Source organism: Cyprinus carpio, chromosome A19 (assembly GCF_018340385.1).
Source record: "Cyprinus carpio isolate SPL01 chromosome A19, ASM1834038v1, whole genome shotgun sequence".
NCBI classification, from domain to species: Eukaryota; Metazoa; Chordata; class Actinopteri; order Cypriniformes; family Cyprinidae; genus Cyprinus; species Cyprinus carpio.
This window is the reverse complement of record NC_056590.1, coordinates 11222076-11247889: the sequence shown is the minus strand read 5'-3', so window position 1 is coordinate 11247889 and position 25814 is coordinate 11222076. Positions and strand designations below refer to the sequence as shown.

Sequence of the window (25814 nt, the reverse complement as noted above, 5' to 3'; positions counted from 1 at the left end):
TAGATTACACAGTTTTGTCTCATTTTTCATCATTAGGTTGAATTAGTTCAAATATATCAGCATTATATTGCCATCAACCACCCTGCATTCTAGATATCAGCATCAAAAGTTGAAAAATCCCATATAGTTCATACACTCTGATGCCAAAAAACAAAAATAGCCTGTTATTTATTTGAGAGTGCAATATGTAGCAGGTTGGCTTATATGTAAAGTTAAGTTTTTCTAGTTATTTATTGTAACGTTGTTTTCTCTCTTTCTCTTGTAAACATTTTACCTTTACCTTTGTGATAGTGTGGTATAAACTTCCAAATGACACTCAAAATGTTCAAAGGCCATATTGTGAAGTGAACTCTTATAAGTGGGACTGTGTCTCAATATCAAAATATGGAGCAGTCGAGGAACCCTGAGAATTAAGACAAAAGCACCAAGAGGATCATCAAGGATAGTGCTAAAACATCTTTAAAACTTGTGAATACAATAAATACGATTCTTTTTCTATCCATCCACAAAAACCCACAAATCTTCAAAATAGCAACACAAAGCAATGTCAAACTATCAACCCAAAACATGAACAGAACAACAGATGAAACGTTTAACAGTGCAAAACTTGAGCAGGTATCTAAATCTTTACGTTTCTATGAAGGCATGTGCAGAGCAGATGTCATCTGTTGACAGGTAAGGGAAAGTGAACTGTGCGCTCACTTCATTGTGAGGTATTAAAAGGAGGCTAAAGAGTCTCAGAGGTGCTACGTTCCTCTACATTCATCGGTGATGGAATTGCCCCTGAAGGTGCTGTCTGTGGCTGGAAACCCCAATCTTCACCATCCAGACTTTTCCGGCAGATAGGGCAGGTGTCGTGCTATTAACAAAAAACAGCACAAAATGAGGAGAAAACAGTTCTTTTAAATTGTAATAATTTTTCACAGTATTACTGCTTTTACTGTATTTTTGATCAAATAAATGCAGCCTTGGTGAGTTCAAGAGACTTCTTTCAAAAACATTAAAAAATCTTACCAACCTCAAACTTCTGAATACTAGTGTAGGTTATTTTAGCACATAATTTAGTTGTACGTGACATAATTTTCAAATATCATGTACATCTGAGCACATTTCAAACCTGCCACCTCAAAAGTTAATGTTTGCGGTATGACTTATAGAGAGAAGTCTGTTCAAGTAAGGGTAACCACAAAGTTTAGTGTGCTCATAAATCGAAAACTGACATTTTAAAAACCCTCTGGAAATTCCTGAGGGTTTTATTTTTGTTAATAAACATGGGTCTGATGACAAATGATCCAGCACTAAGGTCATTTATAGAGGCTCATACCAGTTGTAGCCAGGGCACGATACAGTTGCTGTGAAAGTAGTGCAGACAGGGCAGCTGTCGGGCAGATTCCCCTTCAGAGTACTCCTCTCTACACACAGGGCATTCCAGCCGGCATGCTGTTAGAGAGACGTAGAAAAATATATGCACAAGAAACATGGAGAGAGAGAAGACTGCCATGTGCTATCTACTGTGAAATGGAAAGTTGAAAATCAAAGGGATAGTTCATCCGAAAATGAAAATTCTTTCGTCATTTACTCAATCTCATGTCGTTGCAAACTCAAAAGACTTCCTTTCTTCTGCCGAACACAAAAGAAGATATTTTGGCTCCCATTGGCTTCCATTGTATTTTCGTATAATGGAAGTCATTGGAAACTGAAACTGCTTGGTTACCAACATCCTTTAGATTTTCTTCATTTATGTTCCACAGAACAAATAAAGCCATACAGGTTTGGAACCACATTAGTTCAGTAATTTTCTTTTTAGTTTTTGGGTGACTATCGCTTTAAAAAACTTGCAGCTGAATGAACAAACAGATTTGCAGCTCAGCAATAAATAACATGAGGGGAAGAATGTGAGTCTTGGGAAATATTTGCTATAAATATGGTTTATATAAAATCCACTGCTGTCAGAATTATACATATTCATCATGTTTTAACACTTTCCAGTTCACCCTCTTGAATTGATCATACTCAATACAATAGTCTGTCAGGAAAAGCAAATAAAATGCTTTCTGGAGGCGACCAGATATATGTGAGCAGCCCTGTTTTGCTTTATAGCACCTAAAATAAAGTGCGCATGGTGACTCAGAGGATTATGGGAATTTACCAGCCTGTTCTGATGAGATGCTAACGATGGGGAGAGATGAGATCATCTCCTTCCCGGCAGGAGGGGGGCCGGTATTTTCAGACTGACCAAGCAACTGGAAGAAAAAACTAAATCTGCAACAGCTGATGAGCAGGATATTTCTAATGGTTTAATTTTCACAAGAAAAATCTATAATGTGCTTGACTCCAGCCTGGGGACAAATTTAAGTGCCATGAGGCCAAATGCAAAAAGGCTGAGGACATGAGTCATATCATCAGATGACAGTGTGACTCACCTGTGTGATGACCACATCTAAACCTCCCTGTCCCCAAGCATAATCTCCAGGGTTAGAGTGCAGCATGCCAGACCTGAGGAATAGGTTATTGATAAATCATTGGATGGATCTGTAGATAATGTCTTGACATATACAAATAAGTGAATTTGTATGACACCGAATATCTTTTGTTGGTCCAGGAAAAACATTCCTGTCAAACAGCGGAGGTGATGGGTGGATACAAATATTGTCCCTTATTGTGCTTAATGTTTTAAGCCCAGCCAAATTTAAAATCTGTTGCATGAATGTTATTTCAGACACATATTATACTTCACAGAATCATGGTAAACCACAAAACATACCATGAGGAGGTTTGGGAACCTGCACTGTCAGAATTGGAAAACAGACCAGACAGGAACTGCTGGACAATCTTAATTAAAGAAACAAAAACAGAGTTTTTATGCAGACAGAGTGAGTATAGTACGTCATTTCCCATACGTTCTAAGACAAGACAAACACAGATTCAACATGTTCAATCAGCCAAAACAAGCACTGACCAATGGCCACACTGATCAGACCAAACCTGACAAATTATATATATATACACACACACCCACAGACACCACTGTTCAAATGTTTGGGGTCTGTAAGATTTTGATGTTTTTGAAAACATTTTGGAAATATTTTTAAGGCTTTGTTTATTTAATCCAGTAAAAACAGTAATATTGTGAAATATCATTACAGTTTAAAATAACCGTTTTCTATTTTCATGCATTTTAAAATTTTATTTTTTCTTGTAATGGTAAAGCTGAATTTGCAGCATCATTACTCCAGTCTTCAGTCACATGATCCTTCAGGGTCACATCATCTATTTCTTCTTATTATCAATGTCAAAAACAGTTTTGCTGCTTAATATGTTTTGTGGAAACTATGATCTATCTTTTGGACCAGATAAATGACTAGGTAAATGTTACTAACTAATAGCTGTTGCTTAAGAGACAAGAGGTGGTCTTCCTCAAGAGGACGCATACAAATCCCAAAATTTTTTGCTTTATTAGAAGCATTTGCATGCGTAAGGGTATTTTTTGAACAATTCCTGGAATTAGTATGTGACAAATGGAAATAGTCTATAAAATGTTAAAATACTCAATCAGTAATGAAGAATTATTTTTAAAATGTTTGACAATTCATTAGTCCAAATGTGTGGATGCCCTGACTGACACATATTTTTTTTTTTTAAACCAATTTTGAGGATTTTTTTGTCGCCTTTCCCATTATATTTTCAAGGTGCTTAAAATAGCCAAGACTGATTTAAAATGTTTTTTTTTTCTGGTTATTTGATTGACTTGACTTGAATTTTATTATTATTAAAAATAATTTAAATTAGTCAAGTCAAATTCCAGTGCAAAGTAAAAGAAACATGGATATAATGAATATATTATGAGTGTCACAACTGTAAGCTGTCAACAGATACTCTCAGTGAAAGAAAAAAAATATACATTTATGAATAAACCATGTTAAAACTGAATGTAAAACTTTAAATAAAGATTGTCATATATTCTGTCTTTTAGAACTCCTAGTAGACAGCAGCTGTAACAAGTGGCATTACACACCCCTCCACAGCCTGTCCCTGATCCAGTCTAGAGTTTCTCTGCTGGCTGTTTTGTTGAGGGGGGAGCACAGGCTCTGTGCAGTCTGACAAAGTCTCCACAGACGCTACGGGTCCCGCTGTCCCAGGGGCAGGATCACCAACTGCTGCTTCGACCCCTGAGCGGCTGCGGAGCGCGTCTGTGACAGTGGGGTCGGAGAGAAGGGCTGAATGTTCCATGAAAAGCAGCTGCCACAGCTAATGGCAAAGGAAAAGACAAAAGGCTCATAGAGAAACAAAACCATGACTGACCCCCCTTAAAGGGTTAATTCACCCAAAAATGAAAATTAGCCCATAAATTACTCACCCTCAAGTCATCCTAGGTGTATATGACTTTCTTCTTTCAGACGAATCCAGTCATAGTTGTATTAAAAATAGTCTTTGATCTTTAAAGCGGTTTTATGGCACTCAGGGGGTGTTGCATTACTTCAGTCCAAAAGAAGTGAAATAAAAAGTGCCCATCCTTTAAAAAAAAAAAGTGTCTCACACGGCTCCGGCAGATGAACAAAGTCCTCCTGTAGCAAATTGATGCGTTTTTGTAAGAAAAATAACCACATTTAAAACGTAATAATCAATTTAATGTAGCTTGCGCCCCCGGAAGCAGTTCCGGGGTGAGAGAAACTTTTTATTATGGATGGGCACTTTTTGCTTATGGACTGAAGCAATGCAACATCCGCTGAGTGCCATTAAACAGCTTAAAAGATCAAAGACAATTTTTCAAGGGGTGGTTGATTGCGATTTCACTTTTTTAAAGTTAGTTAGTGTGTAATGTTGCTGTTTGAGCATAAACAACATCTGCAAAGTTACAAAGCTGAAAGTTCAATGCAAACGGAGATATCGTCTTTTAAAATTCTGGCAGTTTAATGCCTACAAAAACGGCTGGTACTGTAGGGATTACAACGAGTTATTTCCCGGGTTCGTGACATCACAAACCCAGACAAACCCTGCCCTCGGGTAAAGGCAGCAAAGGGGGTGAGGCCATGCTGCGCTGCTTTAGAGAAGAGGAAGAGAAAACTAGAGGTTCACATAAAAATCTGTTTATACATGAATCTGTTTTCTAATGATTCTGTTTTCTAATGATTTTAATGGATTCACAAGCTTCAAAATCAATGTTCTAAAGCAGCGGTATTTAATACTGTTCCACACGTCCCCCTGCTCTGCATCTCTCTCTCTCTCTCTCTCTCTCTCTCTCTCTCTCTCTCTCTCTCTCTCTCTCATTCAGCTCAGCTCCAAAAATGAACTGTGAAATGAAAATGAACAATTATACACTTATTTTCACATAGCTATGAGAAGCTTTAAACATGGACACGTGTGCAGTTGCTGTAATGTATTAAAGCTTTAATCAGGATAAAACCGTATATTAAAAGCTAACATAAGCAGTAGCATTTACAAATAACAGCGTATCTAAAAGTATGAGACAACAACAAACCAAAAACATAGGCCTACCATTAAAAGCCTTATGCTGCGTATGCTCTTCTGTATCATCCGCACCACCAGGATGTGATGCTTCTATGTGTATTTAGTTTTGATTTGAAAGAAAACAGCGCATCCTTGTGGCGCGGATGATACAGAAGAGCATACGCAGCATACAGTGATATGGAGAGACACAGAGGAGACTGTTTGATTTCTTCGCTAACAATATGTTTCCCGTCGCTTCATATAACCCAGATTGCACATCTGATGGCAGATGGAGTATTCTGACGATGACTTTTATACCTTTTATATACCTTGACACTGTTATTTACTTGGCAGTCTATGGGACAGTCACAGGCCTCCCGGTTTTCATCCAAAATATCTTAAATTATGTTCCGAGGACGAACAAAGCTTTTAAGGGTTTGGAACGACATGGGGGTAAGTGATTAATGACAAAATTTTCATTTTGGGGTGGAGTATCCCTTTAACGACACTGTTGTTTACAATACAACCGGAGCACATGCTGCTGAGGTGAGGGGCGTCACGTTTAGACATCCGCTACAGGCGGTTAAGCCAATCACAACACACTGGGCTAGCTAACCAATCAGAGCCCATCGCCTATTTCTGAGGGAGGGACTTCATAAAATAAGGAAATGATCAGGGCGTTTCCGAGAGAAGGGACAGAGCGGTGTGGAATAAAGGTAAATTATGTGAAAAATAATGCGTTTTTTAAAAAACAAAGCATTAACACATGTTAGACTTCACCCCATAAAGATGATCAAGCCTAGAAAAAAAAACACTGAACCACCCCTTTAATATAACTCCGACTGGATTCGTCTGAAAGAAGTAAGTCATATACACCTAGGATGACTTGAGGGTGAATTTTTTCAGTAATTCTGTTATGTGCTTTTGTCATTTTTATTAATTTACCTTTATTAAATATTACTATTTAGATTTTATTTATTTTAGTTATAGTTTTTGCTTTTTTATAAATTTCCACTTTTTATTAATTAATTAACTGATTTTATTGCTTTGGCAAGGCAACATTTCTAATTTTTGTTTAGTTGATGTGATTGTTTTTCATCCGATAGTTATATTTTCATTTCATTTCAAAAATGTTTTTAATAGTTTTAGTTAATGATATATGATGCTCAAATAATCAGTTATTGGAAGACAGTGGGGGGAAAAAAGTATTATACCTCTGCAAACTGTGAGGCCATGTCATCACCGCCTACAGCGGCAGCACCAGCACCATCACGACTCTGAAGAAAACTAATGAAGCATGTATTACTCTATGTAAATGACAACCAAGTTGAGTAAACAGAGATCTATGGAATTACAGTAAAGAAAAATATTACAGTTTCAATCATTAGTTACTGACATAAAAGCAAAACTCACCTTGAGTTCTCTGACACCTCTTCAATGAAACCAGAGTCACATCTGGGACAAACATATTCCTGTTCAAACACATGTACATTATTAGGTACATCAGATGTTAAAAAAAATGTTTATCTGTAATGTTTTATAGTTTGCAAAAAAAAAAAAGCTTATAAAAAGCTAAAAATAAAAATAGCTTATTTAAAAAAAAAAGAAAAAAAGATGATATATAAATAAGATAGCAGGGATAGTTGTCACAGTTGTCACTAGTTTAACTGCAGTAAATAATTTTCAAGGTTTGTATATTTATTTTACTATCTTGACTGCAAAATGCTATTGAGTTATTGTCAACGAAAAAAAGAAAAATCTTTTAACATGTTAACTTTTTGTGACAACACTCTATTTGACGCAAGCTTTCACAATGTAACCTTCCATTAAATTGCCTTTTAAAGGCTTTCAGCTAAATTTAAACAATAAAATCACATATAATCGTATTGCTTTAAAACACGTGACAACCTGCACCGACCTGACATTTATCTAAAAATATCTGTCCTGAGAATATAGTTTAACCCTTGTGTGACTGTATGCCACGTGACTTACATGTTTACCAAATAGACATTACAAAAAAAACCATGGTAAGAGTATTTTAGGTTGGAGGATTAAATTCATATATATTTTGTATTATTATTATTATATTACATGCGCCTTTGTGTCAACCTGTCCAGGACGTGCACACCTGCCAATCAATGTCCCGCATGCATGTGTTTCTTCTTGACCAGGGTTGCAGACGGTCGAGGCTGTGCTAAATTTGGCATCAGTGTAACTCCCAAACTTGGTTACTTAATTCCTCGCAACCATGACACTCATCGCACACTCCTTAAAACGTTTAGTTTCGTGAACCACATTCCCATAGTTCTATACCAATGCGCGTCAACTCATACAAACACTACATGTATAAGAAATATACGCAGTACTTTAAGTTATAACTGTAAGAAGGACAACTTGAGTTGCGTTGAAGCGTATCGCAGGGTAAGCACCCAGAACGCACGAACGCTCGTTACTGAAGTGTTTCTGTGTACTTACAGGCAGCTTGGGGTCGATTTCACTTCTGCAGCAGTGACAGAAGAACCGCTGTCGTGGAGCAGCAGCAGCAGCGGCCTCCGCCATCTTCACTCACTGAACTATGACGTTACCCGTCGCGCTCGGAAAGGAGCGTCGGTTGTCAAGGAGACGCGTCATTTCGAACATTTAAATCATAGTTCTGTTTATAATAATTTCTTGAGAGAAAGTAAAACTAAAAAAATAAGTATTTTCATACAGGTCGTGAGGAAATACCAAGTAAAATGTCCTCTACTGTTTCATAGCAAAGCCTTACTATTCATTAAGATTTTAAGATACTTGTATAACAAAAGAAAAAATAAAAATTATATATATATATATATATATATATATATATATATATATATATATATATATATATATATATATATATATATATAAATATAAATAAATAAAATACTAAACATATACAGGTCCTTCTCAAAAAATTAGCATATTGTGAAAAAGTTCATTATTTTCCATAATGTCTGTTATTGTTTTAATACTGATGATTTTATTTGATTCATTGCACACCAACTGAAATATTTCAGGTCTTTTATTGTTTTAATACTGATGATTTTGGCATACAGCTCATGAAAACCCAAAATTCCTATCTCAAAAAATTAGCATATCAGGAAAAGGTTCTCTAAACGAGCTATTAACCTAATCATCTGAATCAACTAATTAACTCTAAACACCTGCAAAAGATTCCTGAGGCTTTTAAAAACTCCCAGCCTGGTTCATTACTCAAAACCGCAATCATGGGTAAGACTGCCGACCTGACTGCTGTCCAGAAGGCCATCATTGACACCCTCAAGCGAGAGGGTAAGACACAGAAAGAAATTTCTGAACGAATAGGCTGTTCCCAGAGTGCTGTATCAAGGCACCTCAGTGGGAAGTCTGTGGGAAGGAAAAAGTGTGGCAAAAAACGCTGCACAACGAGAAGAGGTGACCGGACCCTGAGGAAGATTGTGGAGAAGGACCGATTCCAGACCTTGGGGGACCTGCGGAAGCAGTGGACTGAGTCTGGAGTAGAAACATCCAGAGCCACCGTGCACAGGCGTGTGCTTTTGAACCAGAAACAGCGCAGAAGCGCCTGACCTGGGCTACAGAGAAGCAGCACTGGACTGTTGCTCAGTGGTCCAAAGTACTTTTTTCGGATGAAAGCAAATTTTGCATGTCATTCGGAAATCAAGGTGCCCAGAGTCTGGAGGAAGACTGGGGAGAAGGAATGCCAAAATGCCTGAAGTCCAGTGTCAAGTACCCACAGTCAGTGATGGTCTGGGGTGCCATGTCAGCTGCTGGTGTTGGTCCACTGTGTTTTATCAAGGGCAGGGTCAATGCAGCTAGCTATCAGAAGATTTTGGAGCACTTCATGCTTCCATCTGCTGAAAAGCTTTATGGAGATGAAGATTTCGTTTTTCAGCACGACCTGGCACCTGCTCACAGTGCCAAAACCACTGGTAAATGGTTTACTGACCATGGTATTACTGTGCTCAATTGGCCTGCCAACTCTCCTGACCTGAACCCCATAGAGAATCTGTGGGATATTGTGAAGAGAAAGTTGAGAGACGCAAGACCCAACACTCTGGATGAGCTTAAGGCTGCTATCGAAGCATCCTGGGCCTCCATAACACCTCAGCAGTGCCACAGGCTGATTGCCTCCATGCCACGCCGCATTGAAGCAGTCATTTCTGCAAAAGGATTCCCGACCAAGTATTGAGTGCATAACTGAACATAATTATTTGAAGGTTGACTTTTTTTGTATTAAAAACACTTTTCTTTTATTGGTCGGATGAAATATGCTAATTTTTTGAGATCGGAATTTTGGGTTTTCATGAGCTGTATGCCAAAATCATCAGTATTAAAACAATAAAAGACCTGAAATATTTCAGTTGGTGTGCAATGAATCTAAAATATATGAAAGTTTAATTTTTATCATTACATTATGGAAAATAATGAACTTTTTCACAATATGCTAATTTTTTGAGAAGGACCTGTATTATAGGCTATACTAAACATTTATTGGTTTAATATATAGTAAGTGCAAAGGCAAAGTATAAGATGCATATTCATGAACTTTAATAAAACAAATAACAGTGACAGTAACAAGAACATACAGCAGCAATACAATAACAGTAAAACAAGCAAATAATACTTTCATTTAGGTATATACTATAGTGTTAGACAAAACGTTAGATTGAAATTACAACAACAACAACAAAAAAGTTACAAATCACAAATGCAACACAAATAGGTTGGCCACTGATAACTGCACTAATCTTGTTGTTTTCATTTGGATAAGAAATTTTGAGTTTTATATCAAGGTGTGAAGTATGATTATGTATTCCAAAGCACAAATCACCTGCCTCAACTCGTGAAGATAAAACATTAGTCGTGTATAACTGCAAAGAGGTACATACAGTAGTTAAAGCTGCATCAAAACATGCTTTTTCATAAATAACGCTCAAAGGAACAAATCCATCCACCAACAGACTAAAAACCTGAATGATGAATCTCTAAAATATAATATGGGACTTCTCTCTTTCACTTAAGAAAAACTTTTGGCAAGTTAAACTTCACGGGTTCTAAGTAGTAACCTCCATTCTAGAGCAATGAAACGATCCCTTTCCTTGCCATGTACAGCTATTTACACAAAGAAGGAAGTCAAGGGAAAGCAAAGGCAGAATGTGACACGTCTTTGTTGAATCTGCAAGGCTGCTGTAGCTTACACTTACAGGCTTTAGAAATGTAAGAGAGACAAGAATTGTAAGCCAAATACTGGGGTATTAGGTATTTTATGTTCTTAATACATTACAGTGACTTTTTCTAGCATGATAAACTGAAAGACTATTGCGTTAGTTGATCATAGATCCTCACAGACAGCATATATAACCCATAACTTGAAATCAACCAACACCTAGATCCTTTTTGCACGTCCGAACTAATGGCCTAATGCTCAGCAAGACCAACAAATACAAACAGAAATCCAATGGTGTTTTACTACTGAGTTACTGTATCTTGACATGCATACAAGACGGGTCTAGGGTAAGTGCGTTGGTTTCCAACTTGGCCATGTCTAGGAGTGCTAGAAGAAGTCACTTTGTCTTTAGACTGTGTAAGCAAACACGTTCTTCAACACTTTTTTTTTTCTTTCATACATGTCTCTCTACCGGGGTGCAGTGAAGGCGCCCTGTGCGGCAGAAACAGTGGCATTGGTGGCTGCCTGGCGCACTGCCTGATTGGAAAGCACACCGGTAGCAAACTCAGCCTGGGCCTTCTCAAAGCTCGCTCCCGTCTGCCTGTACATAGAATGAACCTGATGGGGAAAAAAAATCATCATTCATCAGATCAATACAATGAATCAACTACTATGAATTAAAATTCTACATATGTTATTGTTCAAAAGTTTGGGGATGGATTTTTAAAGTCTATTATTCTCTCTAGGGCTGCACTTATTGGATTAAAAAAGACTCTGAAAAGAGTCTGCATTTAAAAGATCATATTTCATGCATTATTTCAAAATAAAAAGTACTAAAGAGCATGATGAATGTCATGTTTTAACTGCAACGTCCATAAACAGCCACACAGATGTGACCCACAAATCACTATTCCCAACATATAAAGATAAACATTTTGTATGGTTTTCAATTTATAATTAAGATTATATCCCTAATTTGACTGTCAATGGATGTTGTTATTGGTGTTGTGATTTACCCTCTTGAGCAACACCACTCCCAAGGCCGCCTGAGCGGTGAAGAGCGCAGCATTTATCATCATGATCCCACCCACCGCCTTGCTCTTGCTAAGAGCGGCTAAACTCACGATCCACCCACTGAGACACAAATGGAAGAGAAAGAGAGAAATTTAACAAGTAACAAGCCAGTGACCAAATTAGTAAGAATGGAATGACACTAAATGACAATCAACAGGTTGATAACCAAATCTGTACAAATGTTTTGTCACGCTCACCTGAAGCCCCAGCCAGGGATACCAATAGTCATGATAACATAAAGCACCAGTTGGGCGAAGAAGACAAAGAAAAATGCAAAGAAGTTGAAGGAACTGTCACTCCTGTTGAGAAACAAAAGCGCACAATGACCAGTTGGAAACATCTGGCTGACATATGAATTCAAACACAATGGTATAACAAACTATTATACATTTTCATGTTTATTTCCCACTCGTTTTGTCGTCGAGCAGGAAAAAACTGTCTGAAATCTGCATAATTTCATGAATTACTCGTATCTGCAGAACAAGACTTATGCCAAAGTTTAATACTAAGTTATGAGTTTATTCAGTAACAAGCAGAAATAATGACACTTAATGCCCTTAAATGAATAGTTCACACAAACATAAAAAAAAAAATTGTTTAAAATGTGCTCACCCTCAGACCATCCAAGATGCAGTTGAGTTAGTTTCACCAACAGATTTGGAGAAATTTAGCATCACTTGATCACCAATAGATCCTCTGGTATTAACTGATGGACTGGAGTGGTGTGGGTTAGTTGTAGATTATTGCGATCAGCTGTTTGGACTCTCATTCTGACGGCACCCATTCACTGGTGAGCCAATGCTAAATTTCTCCAAATCTGTTCTGATGAAAAAACAAAACTCATCTACATCTTGGATGGTCTGAAGGAGAGTCACTTTTCATCAAATTTTCATTTTTGGGGGATTTGGGTAGAGTTAATACATGAGTATTGCTGAAACGTGTTTGCTACAGCTAAAAAAAAAAAAAAAAAAAAAGGTGCCCCACCCTCAGAGAGAGACCACAGTGGTACGTACCTGAAGGCTTTGTACACAGGCCTGTACCAACAAACAAAGGAGCAGGGGGTGAAGAGGAGAAACCAGAGTATGGCAAGACCAAAACCAACTCCATTGATGGGGTCCGCACAGAACATAGCCAAACAGGAGATGAGATTAAAGAGCAAAGTGCATGCTGTGACTACAAGGAAAAAAAGATGAGAGAAGTGGGTAAATAGAGAGAAAAAAGATAAGTATAAAGGTAAACTGCAGACTAGCAAGCCACATAACATACTGAAGTAGTGGTTGACCAATAGGCCTACACTAGGGAGCAACTGCTGATGTGATACATAACACAATTTAGTGATACACAAAATTGCTAAAACTAAAGCAAAAGTTCAACCAAAAAAGAAAATTCTGTCATAATTTATTCACCATTATGTCTTTCTAAACCCTTTTGACTTCTTGTCCGTTGACAAGGCTTTTGAGATTCTCTGCTCAAAATGGCTAAATAACGGTTGATTAATCAGTCTGGTCACTATATTGGTCAATCACTACGGAGGAGACTAACAATTTCAGTTTAACTGATGAAAGCATGCATGATAATTCATAATTAAAGTATTTACTGAAAATGATGGAGGACAGATACAAACCAGACCCATCCACACACTGCAAAAGACGTACTAAACCGAGCAAACGTACACATCCAGTAGTAGTACATGGTGGTGACAGTGCGCTGGAAACTTTGGCTAATCTCCACATTAATGTCCTGATAGAAACACGGTCCCACTGGGAAGAAGGAGGGCAATGGGGGCCAATTATTCTGACGAGCTGAGGGAGAAGGACAGAAAGAGATTCACATCCCCATTCATCAATCACACTCCATTAATGTCTTGTTCATTACCGCCAAGGTCTAAATCATACTCCTTTGAAAATACCATCCATTCATCACTGTCATCTTTTTAACCGAGCTGTTTCTTTGTCCCCTCCTCTATCATTCAGGACTCATTCAACTCTGCACCTTCACTGTAACCCTGAATCCATCTAAATAATCACTTCATTTCTTAAAATACACTTGTTTTATGTCACTTCTTTTACATAAAAGTTTAAATGTGTTATGTTTTTTATGTTCTGCAAATCTTGATTGAATTGAAGCCTTTCATTGTTAAAAAAAAAACCCACACTGATTGCTTGTGCCATTTTCTGTGTTGAAAATGTGTAGAATTGTGTGAAATTGTATACCCAAATGTTGATTAAAATGTGCAAATGGAGCTGGGAGTACTGAAATACTTTTAATCAAAACTCTTCCAATAATGCATCTAGATAAGTACCTTTTTTGAGTGGTTTTTGCACGTGAAACTCCCACAGAGACAATGTTAGGATGTTGTGGATGGTTCTCAGGTCAAAACTGAAGACAAGACTATCAACTATCACTGTACAAGATGTTTTGTTTACATTTAATTCCCCTGGCTAAAACGCAAATCAAGATATTTTTTCCCAAGCCTTCACTCACTGGCTCCAGACCCAAGCGCATGTGCATTCAGCTCTCTCTCTCTTCTCTCCAGCTCTTTTGCTTTTCTTTCTAGTTCCTCCTGCTTCCTCAACAGATCTGCTGTGGTGGCATTTACTGCAGACTGCAACAGAGAGAGAGAGCGAGAGGCAGTTAACAATTATAAAATGCATGTTTTCTGTCACTACATTAATAAGCATTTTTGCACAGTATTAAATAGATGAGATTTATGGTCAACTGTTTGCTCAACGGGGAGAAAATTTTTAGCTGTAATTCAGCTGTATACTGTGCTTACTATTCCACAGCAGTATGAATTTTTAGTTTATTAATTAGTGGAAAACACGCTATCCTTCAAAATGTGTGGTTGCATTTATTTGATCAAAAATACAGTTAAAACAGTAATAATCCAATGTCAAATAAGTGTTTTCTATATACATTTAAAACAGCTTTACTGCTCAATAACCACTCTAGAATTACATCATGGGTAACAGATCTAACAGAACGGTATTAAAATATTGCTTTATGACTTGAATAAGTAGCATACACTGGCTTGAAGAAGGGGCAGCTGTGTGCTGTTGCTGTTCCAGTAAAAATCTTAACAATAAACTACCAGAAGCAACAGTTATAGTAAATCCAGTGTTATGGCCCTGTGTGAACAAATATGGCTCAATTAGTTCTAAACAGCACCTGTGTTCCATAGGATCCATAATTCTTGGGCTCAGTTGGTGTGGTGCTGCTGGGAGGCGTTTGGGCTGGAGGTGCGGCAGGAGATGTGGCTTCATAGGTAGGTGGAGGTTCATTACCCAAAACAACAAGCAAATCAATTAATATCAGCTTAATAAAAATCTAATTAAGCAAAAATAAGCCATCATATGATGCAGGACTGATATAACACAACAAATTAACTGACGTCTTTAAAAACATAACATGACATAATGATAAAAGGATCTGATAAGAATGTTCTCTTGCAGAGCAGAGGTAACTGAAGTCGACATGGAACTGTTTATAATCCATTGTATTCCCATCATGTGATGTATTAATAATTAAAGGCTTTGTAAACACAGCCTGATCAACACTGACAATGGTCAGGACGTATATATTTACCGCTGTTGTGTTGTTGTCGAATGGGTTGTAGAGGTCCAGCGTGGCATAGCCAGTGTTGCTACTGTGCTGAATCACTGAAGGATCCTGCAAACACAAGAAAAACAAACCTTTCAGTTCATTTATAGCAGGTGGAAGACAATAATTAAATATCTGGGCTGACACCACAAAAATGTAACATTTTCAAGAACTGGCACTTTAAACTTGTAATCTTGCACTAATATCATTGTTTCTGTGGCATTAACGTCATCTGCTATAGGGGGACCAACCTTCAAAACACAATAAGACATTAAATTCTTCTGATAAACTGCTAGTTACTAACCAGCAATAACATAAAATAATAGAGTGCCACTCAAAGGTTAAGACACACATGGGTGAATTTATGTTCTCGTGATCTTAAAAACCTTCTGACCTAAAGGCATTATACACTTACATTTAGATTTAAAGCCAAATATAAACTGCACCTATGTACAAACATATTTTCCCCTCATCTGGCCACTATATAATTCCTACACCTTTGTGATTTATTTATTTTTTACTTTTCTGTAAAAAAAAAATCTTAACTTCATGATAGAAATATAATAAAATAATATTTTAAGCCTAATTTAGACACTATATACATAATATTACAGTTTAACATTGTTGATGACTTAACTAATATTTTAAAATGTGGAAAATAGTAACAATAAACAATAACAAGGGGTGTCCAAACTTTTGACTGATACTCTATATACGCATGCCGTTTCATTACAATAATAACTTTCCTTGAAATATTTAATTTCATTAATTAGTTGATTATTTCATTTAGCTATACTTACAGCAGCAAGTCATCAACAACTAGCAGCTCAAATTCAGACCAGAATGTCATGGACACAGACTTCATACAAGAACACAATCATGTAAATGAATATGACTGCTCTGACCTTTGATGACTGTGTAGTCTTATGACAGCATCACCAGGACTGCACACATTAGGCCACAAAAGACAACAACACAAGCAGTTCACAATATTACAAAACTTGTAACGGCATATTACCTGAAATGGATTGTGATCCTCAGCTGCATCAGCAAAAGTGGTGTATTTAGACATTTTGGTACTGGTTTGGCAGATTTAATCTTGCCAAGATGTAAAAAGAGGTTCAACTCAACCGCGATGACCAGCTAAACACCAGAACAGTGTTGTGTAGAGGACAGCTACAAGCAGAAGTCAATTCAGTTTAGTAAATACCAGATTATAAGAAGTCAACTAAAAACAAACAAATCAAACCGCGACGGTGTTCTGAAATATTCGGTGTCTGAGATTTTTCGGTGACGCTGGGCGGAGCTTACATGAATATTCATGAGTTTCCTGGTTTCGCGTTAAAGCGACTCTGAAAATATTAGTACGTTGTCACTGAAACATAAACGATTTTCAAAAAAGTATGTTTTAGCGTAGAATGACATTATGCTTAGTGTATTGTTGTTTTTATTACTATTGTTAATATGCAAAATAATTTAAAGATTGTGATTGTCGTAATGATTTACCTGAGGTAGGCTATGCTCCAAATAAGCCTACAACAATTAAGCATTTTTATAATATTCTTATTTTACATAAATAAGAGTCCTTAAAATGTGTCGTTTAATAACTGTTCCAAAATGTATCTGTTGTGCCATAATAAAATGTATGATGATTATTCTGTGTCATTCCTAATCGTTTGCTCAATCATTCAGAAAAATGTTTTTAATAACAAAGCGAAAGATGAATGTTTTTTTTTTAATGCACACATGAACTGGAATATAAACATTCTTAATTCTGTATTTATTTATTTATTTGTCTAAAAAAAATATACATTTAGTAGATAAAATGCACTATATAGTTTAAACAAAAATGAACAAATGTCTTTATACACTTTATTTTTGTATTTAATTCATATACTGCATTGTGGTGCACTTGAAAATCATTTTGACTCAATTGGTCAAGTTTTAAAATCCACAACCTTGCAGTACTTTAACAATTTTTTGCTTATTTTCTACAAACTTATAACAATTAAAATGTTTTGTAGTTTAATAGAAAATGGCTAAATCAAAACAGTAATTTGTATATTTTCATTTCAAAGATAAAAGTAGATTGCTTTTGCTGAATAAAGACTTCAACTGATTGGGTGTTAAAAGTTTTATTAACCGATTGGTGAAGGCATTACATAAATGACATTTACTACACACCTGTATAAAAAAAAAAAAAAAAAAAAATGTTTTGAACAAAAAAAAAAAAAAAAAAAAAAAAACAGGTGAAAGCTACTCAAGGATGTAACAACTTGTATATGTGTTCAGGGATAGGCCTACTGATCAACATAAGCAAGCACATGTTATATGATTTCTGTTGTAAGTAAATTATTAAATACATTATTAAAGTAAATTCCTATATGAACAAGAAATGGCAAACAGAAATTTATACACCATGAACAAACTCAATGAAATCAGTCTAAATGTTGGGAGAAGAAACATGCCAAATCAATGGGATCATATTGTTTATACCACTGCAGAATAAGCATTCAAGAATGACCCACATGTTTTTAATATTAGTTGAATATCCACCAACATGATCTTTTTTTGAAAACCCTTTATCCATGAAAAAATGTTTTAAATTAGGTTGTGCTTGGTTTGATTACCTCTGATTATCTTGATTTCAAAAAGTGTGGATTTCAGCAAAATATAGTAAAACTTTAAAACTGGTTAAATAATACAAACATTGTATCAAATAGTAGGCTATACAAGTTTTTTTTATTTTTGCATATGATTTGTTTAACTATTACACTGATAAAGTACACATCCACCATCCCCTGCATCAGATAAAAAAGCTAAAGTTAATTCTGAGAACGTTTACGCATGTCTTTATGTATGTGTGCAATAGTGGACTCATATATAACTGACAAAAAATATAAGTCTCCCCCATTAGAAGAGCTTCTGTAAGCTAGGAAAAAAATAACAGGCAGAAGTGCAAGTTATCAAACTCTGCTGATTTGTAACAGATATATTAATTACAAACAAACAGCTTCTCCACATGAACTGTAGGCTGTCATGCACTTCCCATGTGACACCTTTTTTAAGGAGAAAAAAAAAGTTAAATAGTTGTTACTACATACTAAGAGTCTTTATATCGTTTTTCATTTCTCACCTTACAGTCTTACAATACAGTGAGCAAGTTTGTGCCACCATATGCTACACAACTTCAAACGACATACTTATCAAATGACATACTTTTAATAGCAAAACAGAGGAGGAATATGAGAAAATATTTTAACAGCTGCTGGCCAATTTACTTGTAGCGTATTCTAACGATAGGCTGCTTCTGGCATCAGTGGCTGTAATCGTTGAGTAAACATTTAAAACAGCAAACAATAACATTTTGTGCACAAACGAACAATTATATTCAACATTTGCTTATCTTCGTTCGAAGCTGAAACGTAATTAACCTACCTTGTTGAACAGTTTTTGTGATCCGGTGAATACACAGCAACGTGAACCACATGCAGTCCGTTTAATTTCATTTAAAGAGCAAGAGAAGCAGATAACGAAGTAAAAAACAACCCAATTATAAAATAAAACGTAGTCACACACGCTAACACTAACTAGCTAACCAGACAACATTACAACGAGACGTCAAGTGTCCGGTTCAAATCAATAGCAAAACTCGTCCTTATTCTACAGTGGTGCGTGGTCTTCCTCTTTGGTATGTTTTTAATTATTTATTTTCCTTTGTTAGATTCGACGAGCGACACGATTTTGTCTCAATACCAAGTCTGACGGCGTTGTTGTGTAGCGCTAGAGCACAGGAAATGGGTTCGTGTCACATGACACGGGAGTTGCCAGATTTCCCGTACGGCGCAATTAACTTAATAAAATAAATAGATAAATAAAACATTAAAACAAGCGATCCTGCTAAATTATGTATTTTTGAAAATCATTCCCATTTACATGAATATAAATAAAATAGTTAACATTTCAAATATAAATAAAATTGTCTTTAATTTACAAGCGAAACAAAAGCCCCAAATTGCTTATTAGTTAGAGGACATGGCAACCCCGCAGAACTGACACTTTAAGGAACTAGTTGCGACACATGACGCGGAAGAGCCAATGAGAAAACGCTATTATATCACATGGTGAAGGATAATTTATTTACTTATTTTTTGCTAGAAAGCGTATATCTGAGGAGTGAAGCAAGGGGGGCAGACTTCGCATTGGCCATACTGCTTTAAAATTTTCACTATATAAAATGAATAAGCACGAGTCTGGGAACTGTAGTCTGTGTGGATTACCAGAAACAGTAGAACGTGCAATATTACATTGTTCTGCTTATGATAATGAAAGACCATTTCTGTTGGAAGAATTAAAAGAAATAGAGATATAACATATTACACTTAAAACTCTGTTGAATAATGCTTGAATCATTTTAAAATATATAATGCTTTAATGACATATTCACGTAAATTGACATAAAATTCATTATCTCACGCTGTTGCTGTTCATCTTTCAACCACTAGGCGTCACTGTTGCCTCGAAAATCGAACTTCCCTATGTAAACTATAGTTGGGGCACCGGGGCAAGTTGTCACACGGAGAAGATTGCTGAAGGCTTGCAATCCTTAAATCATGCGAGTTCACATGGGTGACAGCAGGGCAGAAAGTCAGATTACCCCAAAACACAAAATATACCACTACTCCCCTGGTAACACACAATCACCCTTCTTCCTGCTCTCTCATATTGCTCTAAGTCCAATTTCATTTTCTTAGATATTCACTTTATGTTATTGAAAGTTTGACCTCTCTGACTGCAGACATTCAGCTTTCTTTATAATACATTTTCTGCTGCTGGATGAAATTTACTCACACTGAATGAAAACCAGGGAACTGAACACTCCACAAACTGACTTTGAAACAGCATGGCTCCTGGATTGCATTATTTTATGCTCTGATCAAGCTTACGGTGAAGTTCAAATGTAATACATTAGCGAGCATGAGCGATGGTAAACAGGAATGGGACCTTTAATGAACCATTCATAGAGAAAAAATATGTTCTTTATCTGTGCGTTCAGAGTAAGGTTATGCTAAAGGGACAAAAAAAATTGTCACTTTTAATTCACTAAACCATCTTTCCTTTAAAACCGTCTTTTCTCTTCTCTAAGTGGGTGTGTCCGTGCTTCCCTTTGCTTTTCTTTGAAACCGCAACATTCCTCAGCCAATCAAGCGATGCATGGCCCCATGACATCACTGCCTGTGGAATGAGCTGACATGAACCCTACACTGGTGAATTGCCAAGGCAACCAGCAGGGATGGAGGGAGCTTCAGTGGGAAGTGTGGGCTTGTGGGTTTTGCCCCTGTTTTTCAGCGGTGTGGTTTAAATTAAAGAAGAGGAGAAATCAGGGCCTGGGCCTTATTCAGTGCATACCATCACAATTGGCTTAAACCGCACAAGGCCAGAGTTAAATACATGGTGAGGAGTTGATGACCTTGTCCTAGAGTGCTTATAATATTAATCTTTTTAACGAGGTTCGCAGTGAACATGCCAAGCATTGCTGCGGATGTGAATCCGTGTCTTAAGGCATTTTGGCGTTCACTTGGAATTGTAAAGTGAGTCAAGAAGCCTAGACAGACAGATGGAACAAACAGAAGGTAATGCAGTGCAAATGTCCAATGTCTGAAGAAAACGTTATGCCTATGCAAAACTTGCCGCCACTGTGCTAGGGTGTTGCTAGGTGGTTGTGAGGGTGTTCCGGGTGGTTGCTAGGGCATTGTTAAGTGTTTACTAGGGAGTTCTGCATGGACGTAAGGGAATTTACCCTTTGCTAGGAGTTTAATTGACAGGCGATCTGACCAATCATTACAGCGAATCTGCCATTTTTTCCAACAAACAAACCAGACAGGAGAGTAGATTAAAGTTGGTTGACTTTTACTTGAAAAATGGTTTGTATTGATGTCTTTCCACGGTTGAAAAGAGATACATTCTGATGTCCATTCATGTTTATTTCATGCTATAACTAGTAAAGAGTAAGAGATGACCGGTTCACGTACCTCTTGAACTGAGGTGCTACTACGATCTGTCGCAACACATTAAAGAGCTATAAAACTGTATTTATTGCTTAAATGCTTTTTGGGTGGTTTGTAGATGGTTGCCAGGGCATTGCTAGGTGTTTGCTTGGGGATTCATTATGGAGTTTCTGAAGGGTTGCTAGGTTTTGCTAGGTGGTTGTTAGGAGGTTATGGATAGTTGCTAGGACATTGCAAGTTGCTTTCTAGGCGTGGCTAGAAATATGTGACCCCTGTTTAGAGTCTATACATTCCAATGCAGATTGGACATGGCTGGACAAGAAAGGACAGGAAATTGGCCATAGGAAAAATCTTTTATTTCTGATTAGGATAAATGGCCTTTTAATTTCTTAGCACATTTGTGTGTGTTCTGCAGGAGTAAATGTCTTTCTGAGGAAGATTGCAGTTGCAGCAGCTTCCAAACCAGCTGTTAAGATTACACAGCAGGGGGAAAGTCTCTCCATTCAGACCTCCACTAGTGTGCGGACCACTCATGTGTCCTTCACGGTGGGAGAGTCCTTCAACGAGACTACAGTGGATGGACGAGCATGCACAGTAATGCTAGATTGCTAGATAGTTGTTACAGAGTTCTGGGTGGTTGCTAGGTGGTTTCTAGGATATAGGTAGGTGTTTTCTGGTTTCTATGACATAGATAGGTGGTTGTTAGGGTGTTCTTGGTGGTTGCTATGGCATTGCCAGGTGGTTTTTAGGGTGCTTTGGGTGGTTGTAGGTGGTTGCAATGATTCTTGCAGTGATTCTTCCTTTAGCAAAACCACAAAAATACTCTAATGTTAAATGCCTCTGATGTTAAACAGGGATGTAAAACAGGGTTTATGGATTTTTTCAACCTCTTCCAGAATTCAACGGCAACCCCAGTACACTGCAGAACATATACACTTTTTAAGACATCATGGATTGCACTTGGATTGAAAACTTTTAACAGGACCCTTGAGAACTGTAGAAAACACATACGCAACACAGCGTGCAGACTGAAATTGTGTGCAATCTTGAATAAGTCCACTGTGAGCTCTGCTGTCTGGAACCTGGAAAATTCATCATCGTCAGCCGACTGAAAAAACAGCAGTCTCTGAATGCTGTTAAATAAATGTGTGTCTGTAGAAAAAGGAAAGATACGAAGAGTGGAAGAAAGAGTTTTAACTTAATTATGAACAAATTTTCATCAGCAGCTTTCTGCATCTTTTACTGTGCTCTAGATTTAGAATAAAGCAACAGTTTGGATCATGAATCTGGCTGCAGAAAGACAAAAAGAAAGAGAAATGACAGACATTCTCTCTGACCTCATGCAGTAACTAGCTACAGATGAGAGAGGGAGCAGAGGGAATATAACCTTAAAAACATGAAATTATTTTTCTTGTCTAACGTTTGCTCACTCTTTCCATACCCCTCCCTCATTCCCCCATTACTCTTTGCCAGGAAATAATTCAACAACTGATATACCCTCATGACATACAAATTTATAATGTTGTTCAAAACACTGTAAGTGGTTGGATCAGGAGACAGAAATTAAGAACAGATACAAAGAGCACTTTGAAGCAAAGGAATGAACCGGAAAATAAGTTTAAAAGTGCAACCAAGGTCGGCGTCAAAGACATTGCTATATCCAGACAAGAGGAAAACAGTGAATTAGTCATGAGAATTTAGGGGGTTTATAAACTAAAGGTTTATTGCCAAAAACATTTTTGACTGATAAGCCATATTGTGGCATGTACATGAAACTGCAACATAAAATGCACAAACACCAATAATAAATATACTTCTCAGCTAATGCACCAAAAGAACAATGCAAACTCGCTACCATCTTTATACAAGTACTACCTCTGACCCTTCAAACATCTCTCCTTCTCTGCCACACAAACTTAGCACGTCAAACATAAAAAACTTGGAAGGAATAGGCTTGCACAATGATAAACTAGCATTTAAGCATATTGTGGACATTGTTGAGAGGGAATGGAATAAATGAACTGAAATTTAAGGATCCTTCAGTCTCGTTCATACACACGGGTGCAGACAACATCTCCGGCTCTCATGGTCTGAAAGATAAACATCAGAGATGTTAAGAAACCACCATCCAACTACTTGAACAATTTAAGATCCTTATCCGACGGGCTTAAACATAACAAAAGATGTTGGATCTTGTTCTCTGAATTCAAAGAATGCTCTTTTTTTAATTTCCAAGCATGGAAAACTGATTTAACTAACTGAAAGTTTCAAAATAACGATTAAGAACAAAAAACACTGACACTGAGGAGCCTGTTTACTGTAAGTGGCCTAAATGGGAACAGTGTGACTTCTATAATAATGTGAAATATCATGGTGAGGAGTGAACAACAATTATTGTAAGGTGTTGAGCTTTTAAGATGCTCATTACAGTAGGTTGTAAGTAATCTATATTATATGCTAGTGGCATAATTCAGTTGAAAATATTAACGTTATTTTTCAAATAAGTGGTGCACTTACGAGAATCATCTGGCCATCATTGGTCAGTTCACGCGTCCATGATGTCTCAGGCCCCTCCCCCTTCTGCAGCGTCTGCTCACAAGTGATTTTACGGTCTGTTTCCCATTTTGGAAAACTCTGAAGAGAAATTGTTAGAAAAGGGCAAAAAGCAGAGATATTAATTTCAAATATCTTTAAAGAGTCCCAAAGTTTGTTGAAAACATACATCATTGTGTTTGTGTGTATAGATAAAAGTGAACTTCCCCATCAAATAAAGTTAGATATTAACATATAATGTTTAGTATTAGAAAATATAAACAATAATAGATTTAATGCATTGATATTTTCTCATAGTAAATCTTACGAAATATGATTTTGTGTAGCAGTTAACAGAGAGAAAAATATGATGTGCTGAGATTGAGTGTGGCATTACTGTGCATGCTCGTCCATCCACTGTAGTCTCGTTGAAGGACTCTCCCACCGTGAAGGACACATGAGTGGTCCGCACACTAGTGGAGGTCTGAATGGAGAGACTTTCCCCCTGCTGTGTAATCTCAACAGCTGGTTTGGAAGCTGCTGCAACTGCAATCTTCCTCAGAAAGACATTTACTCCTGCAGAACACACACACAAATGTGCTAAGAAATTAAAAGGCCATTTATCATAATCAGAAATAAATGATTTTTCCTATGGCCAATTTTCTGTTCTTTCTTGTCCAACCATGTCCAATCTGCATTGGAATGTATAGACTCTAAACAGGGGTCACATATTTAAGCAAATAAAATCAGGTACCCCATTATTACTGTTTACACCAAGGAAATCTATACCTTTTAAATACTGAGTCAAGACAATGGATTCATTCTTGCTTTTATTCTATTTAGGGGCAACTGTGTACTTGGTCTAAGTGAACTCCCCGTTGAGTGAATAATTGGAGTCAAACGGCTGGCTGAGGGGCCCCATATAAGGGTTTGAGAGCCTAATCACAATCCCACGAGGAATTGAAGCAGAACATTTTTCAGCTTTCCATTCACTGTGCTCATGGTCAAATGAGTTTCAATTTGACCTGAACAAAATATCGTAAAAAATAAAATAAAATTCATGACTGACATGCAAGGGTTTATTTGGTTTACAGTTCCCTTGTCAGATGATAACAAAATTGCTATAATAATATATTTTAAAACAAAACAGCATTATTGCTTACTTTATTTATTTTTAAAGAGGTAATAATACAAAATATGAATACTAAATTACTTATGCAAACACTTCCTTTTTTCTTTTTTACAATTTAAAGAAAGTAACACTACCGAGACATTATTTAAGCATCACAAAATATCAAAATAACTTGTAATTAATTTTATTTAAAAATCATAAACCAATACGAATACAAAGGTCACATTTAAAAAGGTTTTAGTTATCAAGGGTTTCTTTTGGTTTATAGTTCTCTTGTCAGATGATAACAAAATTGCTATAATAATATATTGTAAAACAAAATAGCATTATTGTTTACTTTGCTTATTTTTAAAGAGGTAATAATACAAAATATATATACTAAATTACTTATGCAAACACTTCCTTTTTCGAGTCTTTAATTTTTTTTATTTTTTTTTTTACAATTTAAAGAAAGTTACACTACCGAGACATTTTTTAAGCATCACAAAATATCAAAATAACTTGTAATTAATTTTAATTAAAAATCATAAACCAATACGAATGCAAAGGTCACATTTAAAAAGGTTTTAATTATCTTAGATATAACGAATCTTGAAAACTCACCGAGAGCTTTTAAAAGTTCCTCGAAATTTTCGGAACTTTTCATTTTCCATGATCCAGAAAAGTCAGGAAACGTTCGCTCCGTGTCTGACTCCATGTTTCTTCGTATCTTTCCTTTCAGACAGTTGTGTTGGACCTCTCTTCTCTCATCCGCCGGTGTTCAGCTGTCTCTCTTTCTCTCAGATCAGCCTGTGAACGTGCGCGGAGTTCTCGGCCAATCCGGAGCGTT

At 36.7% G+C, this 25814-nt stretch overlaps 3 protein-coding genes across 5 annotated transcripts in view; all 3 read right to left on the bottom strand.

Annotated features, from left to right (window-relative positions):
• Positions 1-37: 37 nt before the first annotated feature.
• Positions 38-8078, bottom strand: LOC109112346 (E3 ubiquitin-protein ligase RNF115-like). Of its 3 annotated transcripts, none has more exons than XM_042776419.1 (9): positions 7924-8078; positions 6862-6920; positions 6663-6735; positions 4016-4248; positions 2765-2833; positions 2424-2496; positions 2154-2243; positions 1325-1440; positions 38-859 (listed from the first exon to the last, which is right to left on the bottom strand). In XM_042776419.1, exons 1-9 carry the CDS (start codon positions 8005-8007, stop codon positions 763-765), a joined length of 894 nt encoding a protein of 297 aa, XP_042632353.1. In that variant the 5' UTR covers positions 8008-8078; the 3' UTR covers positions 38-762. The 3 variants fall into 3 exon arrangements, with proteins under 3 accessions (XP_042632353.1, XP_042632352.1, XP_042632354.1); XM_042776418.1 differs by having other exon boundaries at positions 2150-2243; positions 7924-8077; XM_042776420.1 differs by lacking the exon at positions 2154-2243.
• A 1920-nt stretch (positions 8079-9998) lies between these two features.
• On the bottom strand, positions 9999-19113 carry scamp3 (secretory carrier membrane protein 3). Its single transcript, XM_042776417.1, has 10 exons — positions 18893-19113; positions 16332-16570; positions 15299-15382; positions 14882-14989; positions 14198-14318; positions 13387-13515; positions 12727-12886; positions 11911-12012; positions 11656-11773; positions 9999-11257 (listed from the first exon to the last, which is right to left on the bottom strand). The coding sequence occupies exons 2-10, from the start codon at positions 16383-16385 to the stop codon at positions 11108-11110; spliced, it is 1026 nt and encodes a 341-aa protein (XP_042632351.1). The 5' UTR covers positions 16386-16570; positions 18893-19113; the 3' UTR covers positions 9999-11107.
• Positions 19114-23022: 3909 nt separating this feature from the next.
• LOC109053413 (cellular retinoic acid-binding protein 2-like) overlaps positions 23023-25814 on the bottom strand; it is a 2848-nt gene continuing 56 nt past the window's right edge. Inside the window, exons 1-4 of the mRNA XM_019070809.2 lie at positions 25589-25814; positions 24251-24429; positions 23839-23955; positions 23023-23411 (exon numbers count right to left, since the gene is read on the bottom strand). The exon at positions 25589-25814 is cut by the window's right edge and continues 56 nt beyond it. Coding sequence (XP_018926354.1) covers positions 23361-23411; positions 23839-23955; positions 24251-24429; positions 25589-25682 — 441 coding nt within the window. The 5' untranslated portion in view covers positions 25683-25814 and the 3' untranslated portion in view covers positions 23023-23360. The remainder of the gene's footprint in view (positions 23412-23838; positions 23956-24250; positions 24430-25588) is intronic.